The sequence below is a fragment of the Nansenia antarctica genome (assembly GCF_963989245.1).
Source record: "Nansenia antarctica genome assembly, chromosome: 10".
NCBI classification, from domain to species: Eukaryota; Metazoa; Chordata; class Actinopteri; order Argentiniformes; family Microstomatidae; genus Nansenia; species Nansenia antarctica.
This window is the reverse complement of record NC_137680.1, coordinates 4,880,385-4,895,384: the sequence shown is the minus strand read 5'-3', so window position 1 is coordinate 4,895,384 and position 15,000 is coordinate 4,880,385. Positions and strand designations below refer to the sequence as shown.

General features: G+C 44.3%; 1 protein-coding gene across 1 annotated transcript in view; it reads right to left on the bottom strand.

The window, feature by feature from the left end:
• Positions 1-68: 68 nt before the first annotated feature.
• Positions 69-15,000, bottom strand: part of c1s.2 (complement component 1, s subcomponent .2) — a gene marked incomplete at its 5' end in the record, with an annotated part of 17,627 nt that continues 2,695 nt past the window's right edge. Inside the window, 21 exons of the mRNA XM_080540535.1 lie at positions 69-581; positions 1,118-1,344; positions 1,443-1,648; positions 2,452-2,526; positions 2,722-2,856; positions 3,060-3,138; positions 3,712-3,830; positions 3,944-4,091; positions 4,726-4,931; positions 5,072-5,215; positions 5,891-6,074; positions 6,876-7,082; positions 8,723-8,791; positions 10,425-11,188; positions 11,534-11,608; positions 12,372-12,503; positions 12,602-12,671; positions 12,784-12,899; positions 13,278-13,428; positions 14,392-14,591; positions 14,950-15,000. The exon at positions 14,950-15,000 is cut by the window's right edge and continues 75 nt beyond it. Coding sequence (XP_080396661.1) covers positions 224-581; positions 1,118-1,344; positions 1,443-1,648; positions 2,452-2,526; positions 2,722-2,856; positions 3,060-3,138; positions 3,712-3,830; positions 3,944-4,091; positions 4,726-4,931; positions 5,072-5,215; positions 5,891-6,074; positions 6,876-7,082; positions 8,723-8,791; positions 10,425-11,188; positions 11,534-11,608; positions 12,372-12,503; positions 12,602-12,671; positions 12,784-12,899; positions 13,278-13,428; positions 14,392-14,591; positions 14,950-15,000 — 3,716 coding nt within the window. The 3' untranslated portion in view covers positions 69-223. The remainder of the gene's footprint in view (positions 582-1,117; positions 1,345-1,442; positions 1,649-2,451; positions 2,527-2,721; positions 2,857-3,059; positions 3,139-3,711; positions 3,831-3,943; positions 4,092-4,725; positions 4,932-5,071; positions 5,216-5,890; positions 6,075-6,875; positions 7,083-8,722; positions 8,792-10,424; positions 11,189-11,533; positions 11,609-12,371; positions 12,504-12,601; positions 12,672-12,783; positions 12,900-13,277; positions 13,429-14,391; positions 14,592-14,949) is intronic.

The window sequence follows — 15,000 nt, the reverse complement described above, 5'->3', positions numbered from 1 at the left end:
ACACACACACACACACACACACACAGTTGAATAGTTTGTACCATTGAGTGAAACAATTTCAACAAATTGAAACAGTTGGTCTTTATTTGTGAGAACCATAACAGTCGACTACACACAGTTGCCTCATTTTGTTAAATCAATTGTTGTTGTTGTTGTTGTTGTTGTTGTTGTTGTAGTTATTGAAAGAACAATTATTTTCTCTTTTTATTATTATTTATTTTACTTATTTATTCTCCTTCATGGTCTTGTTGATCCAGTCTAAGTAGTTGGCGACTCGGGTGTAGACCCCATATCTGTGAGGTTTCCCACATCCCACCCCCCAGCTGACGATCCCCGCTGCCCAGAATCGCTGACCATCCCACAGCACGTACGGCCCCCCGCTGTCCCCCTGGCAGGAGTCCTTGCCACCCTCGGGCTTCCCGGCACAGAACATGTTCTCTGTTAAACTTGGAATTCCACTCGTCTTCTTTCTCTCGTCAGTGATAGAAGTTGCACACGTCCCCTGGCCCACCACTGGAAGACGGACATATCTGAGTTCGTTGGTTATTGTGTCACCATCGACGCCAAAGCCTGACACCAACCTGACAAGAGAGAGGAGAGGCTTTTAGAAATGGAAATAGATACATACTCTACATGGAACAATCTATAGCCAGAATACATGGAGCTAAAGAAAGGACAATTCAAACATGGACCTCTGCAATACAAAAGATAAAAGAGTTGATGGAGTGACTGTGTTTGTAGGCTGTGTTGTATGTGAGTGTAACCTGTAATTGTTGTATTATTATGATTTTAGGATATACCAAATATAGTGTAATGAAGAACTATGCGGGGGGGGGGGGGCAGACACTTATTTTGTTTGGTGTTATATATTTTTTGTTCATGTGTACTGTTTTGTAATAAATAATTGATTACGAAAAAAAAGAAATGGAAAAGGATAATGCATACAGTACTATGCACTCAGTAGGCTAATCAATAATAAGAGAGCCGCCTATCTTTGATATATATGGGCATACAGATTATTTATGTTATATTTTAACTGTATTTTAGTGCTGTCATGTATAGCTTCCGTCCATTTATTTTTTCCCGACACCAAAAGCAACAACAGATGTCCACTTACCCCGTCACACCGATGCTCATCGTAGCAGTCCTTGTTGCTGGCAGACATACTGGCATTATAGCAGCATGGAATGTGACTGAGTGTTGAAGTCTGATTAATGCAATGTCATGATTGTAGTTGATTCTATCTGGGTTGTTGTACAGAGGGTGGGGGTGGAGAGAGGTAATTTCACTCGGAGAGTTAAGAGGACTTGTTAGTTTCACGGCATCATTGCTTCCCATTAGAACCTGAGAAGCAAAGCAAAAAGATTGATGGAATTCCCTTGTGTTTATCTCCGATGAGAAGAAGCACTAGCATCCACGAGTATGTCAGAGAGTCTACTTACCTTAACAACACTCTTCTGCACAAGGATGCCCTGATGCACCAGGTTGTGAGCTGCAGTCATGACCCAGCGGTCTGCTATCACCATACCCCCTGCTCTATCTCCATTCACAACCAGCATCACCTGCCAGGGGATGGTGTTCTCTGGGGCCTTGTTACCACCCAGGATCCTCTGGTAACCTGAGATGAGCTCCGTGGGTTGGCCACAGACTGGGCAGGGGACAGAGGGCATAGTTTGAGTTTGAGTTTTTATTAGGACCTCTTTTAGCCAATGGCTAATCTTCCAAGAGTCCTTACATTAAAACATTACAAAAATCAGTATTTCATTACTTCATACACTTTCAGTACATGTCAATAGACCTTCTGAAACATGGCATTAGTAAAACACATTAATACACAATACATAACAATAGCAGAAAAGCAATACATTCACTTGGTTTTGCATAAATTAGTCCCCATGACCATCAAAGTGAGTTTTGATGTGTTTCTTGAAGTCTCTCCTAGGTAGGCCTCTGAGAGAGGCAGGTAGGTAGGCCTCTGAGAGAGGCAGGTAGGTAGGCCTCTGAGAGAGGCAGGTAGGTAGGCCTCTGAGAGAGGCAGGTAGGTAGGCCTCTGAGAGAGGCAGGTAGAGAGGCCTCTGAGAGAGGCAGGTAGGTAGGCCTCTGAGAGAGGCAGGTAGGTAGGCCTCTGAGAGAGGCAGGTAGGTAGGCCTCTGAGAGAGGCAGGTCGCCTATTCCATAAAGCTATTGCTCTGTAAGAAAATGTGCGCTTACCACTAGAACATCTAAAATAGTGTAGTGACAGGCTCACTTGTGTAGTCATTTAAGGACCAGGGCACACACAAAATGGCATTTGCTTGGCTTGAACATGGTAAAACATATACAGTATATCATTCTATTACAGGAGGTTGAAAGTAGACAAACAATCTGTGTGGAATAATGTAAATGCACCAGTTAATGATGCAGGCTTTTCCATATGCTTAGAATAGTATTTATGAAAGGCTTTTCACTTACCTGGGATACATGTAGGAGCGTCAGGGATGTCATAGTTGTTTCTCCACTTTCTGTCCGCTGCACACGTGTAGCTCACTGAATAAGACAGACAGACAAATAGAGAGAGAGACAGACAGACAGACAGAGAGCAATAGACGAGTGGTGGTTGGTCACTGAAAATGGAACGGAATCAAGAAAACACACTTTTACCTTACTTAGTGTGTATGGTGTTTGACAGTGAATGTGTTCGCATGCATAGTGTGTATGCTATAGGGTCGATTAAGATCTCACCATTTCCCCCCCCAAGGAGAGAGTAGAATCGTTCATCACAGTGGTACTGAATGGCCGAGTCATACTGATTGTTAGAACCAGATAGGAATGTCACCCCTCCGTTCAGTAGTGGTTGAGGCTCACCACAGTCAATTACTGCAGAGAAGAAGAGAGACAGGGGGAAACCAAAACTCTGTCATGGTGGAGGGGTAAGAAAAGACCTGACGTGGAATCTATTCTAAATGACCAAGATTACAAACTAAAAAATGTTAATGGAATTCTTAAACAAAAATCATTCTATTTGACTTTAGAATCAGTTTGGATTGGACGACTGAGCCTGGTACTGGACACTGACTCACTGTGGCACTCTGGGAGAGAAAGGTGCCACTGTCCACTGCTCTGACACATAGAGGAGTAACTCTGGATCTCTCTACCATCCTGAGAGAGAGAGAGAGAGAGAGAGAGAGAGAGAGAGAGAGAGAGAGAGAGAGAGAGAGGGAGAGAGGGGGAGAGAGAGAGAGAGAGAGAGAGGGAGAGAGAGAGAGAGAGAGAGAGAGAGAGAGAGGGGGGGGGGAGAGAGAGGGAGAGAGAGTGAGAGAGAGAGAGAGAGAGAGAGAGATAGGGAGAGAGAGAGAGAGAGGGAGAGAGAGAGAGAGAGAGAGAGAGAGAGAGAGAGAGAGAGAGAGAGAGGGGGTGGAGAAGACTGGTAATAAGAACATTAAGAAAATGAGAGGCTAGGGTAACGTCGTGAGCTTAGAATGATAAGGTTCTATCTCCGTTTAGGGCAGTTCAGAGATATTGAGCGTCAAAGTTTTTACATTCCATTATGTTTTGTGAGATGGAACCTTTGTATTTTATTAATTACTAACTCAAAAATGTCTACATTTTAAAAATAACACCACACAGGCATTAATAAACACCTAATGGATCAGATTATGTAAAAAACTAAATTTTGACAAAAATTGAGATAATTATATAATTCTAACCTCACAAGGTATTATTATCACTCACCATCATGAGCTTGTAACCTTGGTTACAGCGTGCTTGGATGTAGTCTCTGTAGAAATACTGGGGGAAGTTGGGGGTGACCCTACCGTTGGCCAGAGAGCTAGGAGATGCACACTCCACCCCTTAAAACAACAACAACACAAACACGACTGTCAAATCACTTCTTGTCAATGCTAGCTGTGTGTGAGTTAACATACTCTTCTTCCATCCCTTTACTCTACCCTCCCTCCCATACTCTGGGTGGTGTAGTGCAGGCTCCAGCCCCGGCTCAGGCCAGCCCAGTCAGAGTGGTAGTCCAGCTGGACGGTGTTGGAGCTGGTGGGCATCAGGGCTGGACTCTCCCCCCCACACAGCTTCACAGGCTCTCTGCCTGGGACGGATACCTCGTGGGGGCAGAGCACAGGAAGAAATACACACTTAATTGTATAGATGATGTTCTGTATGTCCTTGGCTTGAACACATCCACATACACCCCCCCCCCCCCCACACACACACACACAATCACATAAAAATGAAAATATGAGTGGGACTGCCCCACTCAGAAAAAAAAAAAAGATCTTACTTCTAATATGGTCACCTCTCCTTGGCCTTCATCATCAACAACAACAATGTCAGGTGTATTTGGCACATTAGAAAATATCTTGTCATCATTCTCACTGAACCAGCTTACCATCACATGGGATTACTTAGTGAATCTTAACTGTTGATGGTGACGCTTGTCAAACCTTCGTCGGCATGGCAACCATTAGTGATACAGTATGTGCCACAGACCCCACTTGATGGATACTGGGGTGCGTAATCCAAAAAGGCTTGTGACTCGCAGGTTACCAGAGTGTCGCAACTTGTATCCAAGGTAGGAATATGTTTCACACACACACGCACACACAAACGCACACACACACACACGCACACACACACACACACGCACGCACACACACACACACACACACACGCACACACACACACACACACACACACACACACACACACACGCACACACATATTGCACAGCATTACCTGTAGCCAATGGTAGAGACAGCTGGGGCCTTGCGGGGTGTCTATGCTCTCTATGTGGAAGCTGTCAGTGAAGTTGAGGGTGACGGTGAACCCGAGCTCCACAGAGATGACGTACTGACAGGACAGGCCGTTGGGCGAGTGGCCAGGGAACCCCGGACTGGACAGGGTCCCCTCTGGCTCGTCAAAGATACCCCCACCACAGGATACTGGGGGAGGAGGGGGGGGGGGGGGGGTTAGGTTAATGTGGAGCAAAAAAGTCGTCCACAAACTGTATCCACATTCAAAGCTATGTATAATAAGTTGCTTAAACACTCGGTTAGTGTGTTTCTCTCACTATTTTACTCACACACACAGGTGCGCTGGTCTGGGCGGAGCTCGTAGCCGTGGCGACATGAGCAGAGGTAGGAGCCCAGGGTGTTATGACAGAGCTGGGAGCAGAGGGGACCAGAATCAGCCTCAGGCTCCACCACAGCAGAGCACTCATCTACATCTGGGAGGAGGAGGAGCACAGGAGGAGGAGAAGGAGGAGAGAGAGGGGGAGGCGTGACGTTAGAATTATAAGGTTCTATCTCCATTTTTGGTCAAAATTGAGTTTTTTACATAATCTGATCCATTAGGTGCTTATTAATGCCTGTGTGGTGTTATTTTTAAAATGTTGACATTTTTGAGTTAGTAATTCATAAAATACAAAGGTTCCATCTCACAAAACATAATGAAAAAAAAAAAAAACGTTGACGCTCAATATCTCTGAACTACCCTAAACGGAGATAGAACCTTATCATTCTAAACGGAGATAGAACCTTATCATTCTAAACTCACAGAGGGAAGAGAGAGAGAGGAAGACACAAGAACGAGAAAGTAGAAAAGAGGTGTGTGTGTGTGGGGGGGGGGGTGACATTTATACATTTACAACCCTTGTACACCACCTCCTGGAGGTACTGTAGTGTTGCCACAACTGCCTGGCTATTAGCACACACACACACACACACACACACACACACACACACACACACACACACACACACTCACACTCTAAAAATTGTGTCAAATACTTTGTACATTCGTCCAAAATTGCTGTTGTGTCAAATACTTTTTTACATCCATTCATCAACCCTGCAAATGTTTATGGCTGACAGTCAGTAACCCATGGAAACCGTGCTGCTACCTATGGCCTGATAGTGGGCGGAGAAGCCAATGTGCCGGTGGTGTTCAGGGTTCGAGTCGTCCGTCTGAAAGATAAGGCTGAGCCTGTTGCCCGGAGACAAGATGGGTTGGTTGCCTGGGTGATGTCCGTTGGCAGAATTCTCCGGGCCACAGAACTTCCCCAGGATCTTCTGGTCATATAGAACCTGTTGTCAGAGCCAGAATCAGAACATGCTGTATGTATGTAGAACAGTTGGTATAAGGTTCTTGAAATCCTTGAATAGTATAAGCAACAAAATGGCACACAGGCCTGATTTGCCTAATCAAGATAGAGATTAGGTCTGACAATTATACTGTAGTAGTTGTTAATTTAAGTAATTGTGAAGCCTCAATCATTTTTGTAGCCTAAATGCTAAATACATCCACGTTACTGCATTCCCAGTACAATGTCATTGTCTTAATGCTAGGACGAAAACTATTAGTTAAAGAGTGGAAGGCCTCATCAGCACCAGCACATTTCTCTTGGGCACCTGGCAGCCCTAGAACAACTATCATAGGCTGCTTGATAAGGTGGAGGAATATCGCTTGAAATGGGGTTAGTATCACTCATATTGAGAAATAATGGCAATTCCAGCTCATGTAAATAGCAATATTCCAATATGTAAAACGTGGAAAGAAAAAAAGTAAACTGCTATAAGTATAACTGTCAGACAACGCTGTAGTTTTACATTTCTGTACATCACCATTATGTTTTGTTGTGTCTATTTGCTGTATTTTTAATTTATTGTCCAATGTCAACTGTTACTTGTGATGGATGTCTGTTCATTGTTTGTTTATTGAAAATAATAAAAACGATTAATCATAAAAAATTAAAATAAATGTCATTGTCTTCAGAACTTTTAATGCAAACACGGCAGCCATTACATTTCACAATCTCAGACCAGGTTGGCCAGAATGCTATACTGTAAATCTGTGGCCTCTGCCTGGTCCTTTGAAAGCCCACTGACCGTGAGGGAGTCGTAGTAGCAGTGGACAGAGGCTTCGATGTCTAGGTGAGTGAAGCTGAGCTGGACCTGGTAGCCCTCAGGCACACTGAGATCCCACTGCTGTAGCACGGAGGCGGGGTAGGGCTCAGGGTACTGGGGGGACTGGACCTCACCGTGCATCGCTGGCTTGGACCGGGGCAAACGGCTACACTCACACACAGACAAACACAACAGCCTAGGGGGGGTGGGGGAGAGCGGGTGGGGGGGGGGGGGTGAGTGAGACAGGAGATATGTAAGGGGAGTATATGTGGTGTGTTGTATCGTATGGGTATGTGACTTATCAAAAATATAGACATCTTAACATACTAGAGCCTCGTATTCATGCGCTGTGTAGCAATGATTAGAGAGACAGGGGAAAAACCCACTGATAACGCTAATAATATGTTCTATGATATATATATATATATATTACATATGGTTAAACATAATTACAGCATTGAGCAGTGGTAGACCTATGGTACACACACGGGGAAATGCGTCACTCAATCAACTAAAACAACCACTGTTGACATGATCAATACAAAGAACGAAAAAAAAACTAGAAGGGCTGCTATGGTACCAAACATAACACACTGTTTTAGCAGCTTTAGTTGTCACCTAATAACAACAACTGACACAGTCGTGACACAAATTGTTGTTTTAGTTCACCAAGCTATATCCAAGAGGTCAAGGATATAGCGTTGCCAAACAAAACTCACCCACCAGAGGATGGAAGGGGTCCAGGTCATGTTAGCGGTGTTGCTTACTGGCCAGGAGTGGCTAGCCTATATAGTGTGCTAATAGTATAGCAGAGAAAGCTCAAGGGTCTCACGTTTAGATGATCAGCATGAGTTTCACACAGTCTGTGGGTCTTAATAGGGAGGAATGGTGTGTAGAGTTAGACTGAGAGAGTCTAAAAGTCAGAAATCAAATGTTTGACTTGGCTGAAATGTAAGAAAGGGAGTGAGACAGGAGGGGATGGTATTGAGAAAGAATGAGAAGTCAACAATAAAGCGAAATGTATGAGTACAACTCTCCTTCAGAGCGGTGTTGTGGATAATTACAGGTTTAGGACACTCAGTCAAGTCAGTCAAGTCAACTCACACTTCCACTTTGCCAAACTGTAGAGAGACTTACATTTCTCCGTATACCATGATATAAAGCCACTACAGCGGTCTGTTTGCTACGCTTGTTTTGTTTACACATCGGGACAAACTCCACATTGGGTCTGTTTGTTTAGAAGATGATGTCACAGCTGTGTATGATATGACAGGGATCTCTTCAGGGAGGAAATTGTGAGATTTATTTGTCTGTAAAGTAAAAAGTATACTGAAAGTACTACACAGGAGAACAAATCATTATTGTTTAAAAAAAAAAAAACATTGAGTAAATCATTTAAATTCAGATTTTATAAAAATGTTAATGACAACATGTGAGCAGGGAACCAGGTGATGATGGAGTGGGTGAGGATGGACTCTAAGATGGCCGTGTAGAACTGGACCATCATGGACCTCGGCAGCCTGAATTTCCTCAGCTGCCGGAGGAAGAACATCCTCTTCTGGGCCTTCTTAGTGAGGGCCTCGGTGTTCCGCTCCCACTTTAGGTCCCGAGAGATGGTCATGCCTAGAAAGCGGCATGACTCCACGGAGGCCACCGGGGTACCTCCCAGAGTGATGGGAGGGGGGCAAGGCTGCTTTCCTGCGGAAATCCACCACCATCTCCACTGTTTTAAGACCATTGAGCTCTAGGTTGTTAAAACTGCACCAGCTCCGCAGCCCCTCGATCTCACCCCTGTAGGCAGATTCGTCCCGCCTGGAGATGAGGCCCACCAGGGTGGTGTCGTCGCCTGCGAACTTCAGGAGCTTGACCGAGGGGTGGCGGGAGACACAGTTGTTGGTCTACAGGGAGAACAGTGCTGGAGACAGGACGCAGCCCTGCGGGGAGCCCGTGCTGGTGGACCTGGAGCTGGAAATGCTCTTCCCCAGCTTCACCCGCTGAGACCTGTCAGTCAGGAAGTCCGTAATCCACCTGCAGGTGGAGTCCGGCACCTGCAGCAGGGATAGCTGGTGCTCCAGGATGTGTGGGAGGATCGTATTGAGGGCCGAGCTGAAGTCCACAAACAGGATCCTGGCGTAGGTAGGGTGGGTAAACACCGGGGCCAGCTGGTCGGCGCAGTGCTTCAGGACGGAGGGAGATAACCCAAGTCACCCGAGTCAAGTCTTGATAGAGCTTTCGAATCTATTTCAGTTGAAGCTATTTCACAAATTAGGTTTTGTTTACTCACATATATAATGTAATGATTTAGGGGAAACTTACTACTGTTTTTACACACAGAAGACAGTTTAGGAATACTTTTCAAAAAGAATAAGGGTGGAAAACAGGGGGTGAAATAGAACAAATCAATACAACTCTTTGTTTATCCATTTGGTTAGGCAGTTCACATCAATATTATACTTCTAACTTACTTCAACTGGAGTAGTAAAAACTGACTCTGACCAAGTCAACACAAAGGCAAATCAAATGCAGCCAGCAGTGGACTATGTGTGTGTGTGTGTGTGTGTGTGTGTGTGTGTGTGTGTGTGTGTGTGTGTGTGTGTGTGTGTGTGTGTGTGTGTGTGTGTGTTACAGAACACTTCTTCTCAGTTTCTCTGAACAGGTAGAATATTAAACACACACACATTCTGGATGATTTGCAAATTAAAAGTTTTAATGAAAAAGTATATATTCATCACAGGAAGTATTTCATCTGCACATAAGGTATAGAAAGATAATATCCACTTTGAGACCGACATCAGTCTTGTCATCTTCATGGGGCGGGGGGGCATTTCACGCATTGTTAAAAATGTTTGCACGTTTCATTGAATAGTAGCATTTCCGTTTATAGGATACTGGCGATATTCTCCTTACAGATCGCTAGACAGGTAGCATTTCCATTAAAGTCAACAAATCCTTTTAGATTCTCTAGATTATCTGTCCCACTTTTACTGTTCCTCCTGGAGACCTTCATGGTGGTGGGGGGGGGGAGGGTCTTGGGCTTTGTCCCGAACAGTCTGGCTAAATTCCACTTAGTTTATCAAAGGGCAGGACGGTGCAGTGCCTACCATCTCGCTTACACCTCTTCTATCCTCTCAGATCTATACGAGTGTCTAGGGTGGCTAGTTTCTTGTTTCTGATCAAGGCTAAAGATTCTCCCAATCATGAATCCCTGTTCCCTTGAAGGCTTACGGGGGGGGGGGGGGGACATAGAGAGACTTTCTGTGACTGGGACCAATACACTAGAGAATCTATAAAGAGAAGGGACAGAGAATGTGAGGCCATGAAATGCATGAGATTGTGAAAAAAGAGCAACGACACCAGAACTGTTTGTATCACACGTGAAAACACTGATAAAAAAGAGTGATTAAATTCGACTGAAAGCCATATTTATACTCAAAAAGAGTAAAGACCAGAGACGGTCTTTCAAATGTTTTACTCATCATCCTGCTCCTTTCTCTCCATCGTCTCCTTGATCCAGTCTAAGTAGTTCTCCACCTTGGTGTAGTAACCCTTAAACTGTCTCAACCTACAATCGGAGCCCCAGGACACAATGCCCTTCAGACGGTACGGCCCTGTGTTCTGGTTCCCTGTGTTCTGGTTGCCTGAACCCAACATGGGGAGCATGAACGGACCCCCGCTGTCTCCCATGCAGCTGTCCTTTCCCTCTGCTCCCGCGCAGAACATGTTCTGGGTGAATACCATGCGCTGCTTCTCCCCTGACATAGGTGTGTCCTGACACGTGGCGAGGGGGTAACCTGGCACAGGCACATGAAACAACATTTGGGTTTTGAGTTTTCGATCAGTCCCCCCCCACCCTGAAACAGTGCCTAGTTGGTTGACCTTTAACCCCCCGTCGGCCACAGGCAGGCAGATGGGGATGAGGGTTGGCCCTAGCTCCACCCTGGAGGACATTCGGATGAGAGCAATGTCGTTGTCGTAGTTAGTGCGTTTGATATCAGATATGCCTTTCACATAATCGGGGTGAATGACGATCTTGTCCGCTACCATCACGACAGCCGCGTTAGACTCTGCTGTTGCGCTTTTCCCATCTACCAGTCCGCCGAAAAACGTAAGGGTGCTCTGCTCGATCCCGTCCACTACGTGAGCCGCAGTGACGGCCCACCGGTCGCTGATCAGCGACGCCCCTCCTCTTCGGGGTTCTTTGAGTAGCAGTTGCCACGGTAACTCTCCCAGTTTTGCTCTGATGCCCCCCAGAATCCTGGCAACAGTGGACATTTCACTTTCGGTCTTTCCACACACTAAAAAGAGATAGAAAATACAGATTATAGAGAGAGAGGAACACCGTTCAGGTAGTGGAGAACATCAACTGTAATGAAATAGAATGAAAGACTTTGACAAGCTATGGGAACCATACATGAAGAACATGTAGGATAGAATACTTTATACAAAGAAGAGGAAAGTTTTGTTTTTGTTTTGTTTTTTATTCAATCCAAAATTGATGCAGGTTGTGTGTGTCTATGTTTGTGATCTTTGTTATTGTATGTTTCTCTTTCTTTGTCTTTGATGTTGGTATATAAAAATTATAATACAAATATTGTGAAAAAAACAAACTGTAATGAAATTAAATTGTGTGGTGGCGTTACCCTCAATGCATCTCGGCAGCTTCTCTTGCCCAGAAACTGATTTCCAGACGCCACTGTCATCACAGGTATACGTGTCTGAGAGAGGAGGAGAAGAGAGGTGAGAGGAGGAAGAGATACAGTATATTATACAACAGTTAGTTCCGACCAAGTAATTTGATTGGACAAGAGGCATTCCATGAGTGCTGATATACAGTATAACAGCACTGGGACTTTTAACTATATGTATCAATCCGCCGCACAGATGTTCTACTAAATGACCGTTAATTAGACTACATGTTTGTGTTCAGGTTACTAGGCAACAGTCCATTTGAAGTTCAGTTGCAGAACTATTTTTTGTTTCTTTTTATGATTAGAAAAAACTAACAAATCATAATCTGTTTTCGCTTACTACTGTTAACTAATAAATCGCGCTGTAGAACTGTTGTATAAAAGCAATATCACACCCGAGGTCGTGCTGTTATACAGAATGTCAGCACGGCTGTGATTGGGTCGTAGGTACGACGCCGCAGGCCTCCCTCTCGTGTGATATTGCTTAACTATAGGATAGCAGGTGAGATATGTTCTATAGAGTGCTGTATGTGGTCGTAAGGATGGGGGGGGGGGGCTTCTTCATGCTGACCGCCGGAATGCTTTTTGGTGCAGTTCCCTGTGTGTATGCAACCTGAATGTTCAGCCTTTCGACTTCATAATCGCCATCATCATCTAAACACAGTACTTCCTGATATGGGGGGCGGGCGGGCAGCACCTTCATTCTCTCCATGCCATTGGCACTGCAAAGCCCCCAGTAAGTAAGTGAGTAAAATGAACGAGATACTGTAGATCTGTAGTGCCTGTTCACCTTCTCCCTCCAGTGTGTAGTATTTGGATTCACACTTGAACTGGACTCGGTCACCGAACAGAGTGCTTGAATTTGGGTCTGCCAGTTGAAGGGCCCCCTCCTCCTCCGTCAGTGGACCTCCACAGTTCACAGCTGTGACGAGAAAGGAAGGAAGGATGAGAGATGAAGAGCATTCCAAATGAACTGGGAGTGTGTAGCTGGCTATTCAATGAATCCAGCCCTTGACTCACGTTCACAGCGGTGCACGGGACTCCACACGCCTGTCCTCTGGCACGTAGCCTCGTACTCTCTGTTCAGGCTCTTTTCATACTTTGTAAAGAGAGAACATAATAATAACCACGCATTGACCAGATGCTTTTTTTTTGTAATGCACATTTGATGAAGATAGACCAGACTGCAAGACTGTACTGACTGTGCTCAGAACGGTTCCTAGGTCACAGGTCACGGTGACTTTGTCGCCATTCTGATAGTCAGGTTGCTGGGGAGTCAGGGTGGACTTAGAGGTCACAATCCCTGGGCAGGTCTTTGCTACAGTGAAAATCAGCAATTTGTAACAATGTTAATAATAATAAGGATAATAATAATGATAATGATAATGATAATAATAATAATAATATTAATAACAATAATAATAATAACAATAATAATAACAATAATAATTATAATTATAATAACAATAATAATAATAACAATAATCATCATCATTATCATAATAATAATAATAATAATAATAATAATAATAATAACAATAACAATAACAATAACAATAATAATAATAATAGATATTGCTTTCAATATGACTTCCACTGCTGTAATTCCTACGGTATGTACAGTATAATAAAATGCATCCTAAGAGCCTTTCAGCCAGGAGGCAGAACCCCTACCTGACCCCTACCTGACCCCTACCTGTGGTTCTGTAATGGAGAGTGAACCCTTTGTTGGACCCTCCCCCATCGGAGGTGAAGAGAATGTGGGCGTAGTGGGACCCAGTGAGGATGGGGGAGGGAGGGAGGACAAGGCCACAGAACGGCCCCAGAGCCCCAGAGGAAGTCTCAACCTTACAAAACAAGAGAACACAAAGTTCAGACCAGGACAGGATGTGTGTCAGGAAACTGTAACGAGTGAGTTATACCCTGATACAGTTCTAACAACTATTCGGTTGTTAAGTCTGACGTCAAACGTGACGTTTAGCAATTTCCGGGTCCAAACCAGAAATTCCCCGCACCAGAGTACCAGTGTACTACAGCGGTAGAATGACAGTTCAATCGTTTTTTAGACTCGGATCTATTCATACAACAAGGGACACGGCCGTTTCTCCCATATTTGTCAGCGTATTTGAGCCTCGGAAAAAAGCGCTATATAAATATAATGAATTATTATTATTAATGAGGCATTTCGAAGACAGCGCCTCAGCCAACTTTGGACCCGGATACACGTCACGACTTAACAACCGAACAGGGCTAATGCCCTCCACTCAAGGTGAAATAACAGGTGCAGAACTACGTCTCAACATTAAAACGACAGTATCTCTCAACCTCATGTGCATGTGTGATTGGAGTGGTTGGAGTGGTTGGAGTGTGATATGGGCTATACACCATTGTGTGTCTCATTTCACTGCACTGCTGACACACAGTAGGCCTGTATTTCTATGATTCAGATCCGTTCTTCTGTCCCCTCTGAGGGGCAAGAAATGTTCCTGGTTCGGTCAGAAAAGACTCCTGATTCGATATAGCCTGATGCTTGTTTATTTTATTTTATTTTTTTATTATTATCATTATTTTTATTTTTTTATTATTATTATTTTATTATTATATGTTATTATTATATATATTTTTTTTCTTTTTCTTCTATTGGCAATAGGTGTTTGGTTGATGGGTGGGTGGGTGGATACATAGGGGGAAAAGAAAAAGAAAAAAATAGAAGGACCTTCATTCCTTTTTGTGTACCCATAAATGCTGTACTGTGTACTTCCTTCTAATAAAATATTGTAAAAAGACTCCTGGCGTCCAGTGCAACCCACCGTCAGTGAATCCACACACTGTCCATCGGGCCCCTGCTCCACGTCAAACTCCCCAGTGAACTGTAAGACCAGCTGCAGGTTGTCCTCCACAGACAGAGTGTACGAGCAGCGGGAGTTCTCAGCGTACAGACGGCCTGATGGACGAGACGGACTGGACACCACGCCACTCAACGACCCTGAGAGGTCTTCAGTGCAGCTCACTGCGGTACAGACACACGGTGACAGCAACATCATCACCAGCAGGCAGAAGTAGCGTTATTATTATCATCATCATTATCATTATTATAATCGTCATCATCATCGTCTTCTTCTTCTTCTTTTCTTCATGTTTGTTTCCATTTCCCCTTAATGTCTTCTACTTCTTCTCCTTATTGTAACAACCTATAATTTTCTCAGCTGATTTCTTTATTTCACTTCTTCTTTCCAATCCTCTTTATATAATAATATATATTTTTAAAATGTTCCCATGTTTGTCCCTGACTCCCCCCCCTCTCTCTCTCTCTGTCTGTCTCTCTGTCTGTCTCTCTACACACACAGCATACTCAATGTGTCCAGTACCTGTGCAGGTGTGTCTGTCAGCGTCCAGGTGGTAACCAGGGTGACAGGTGC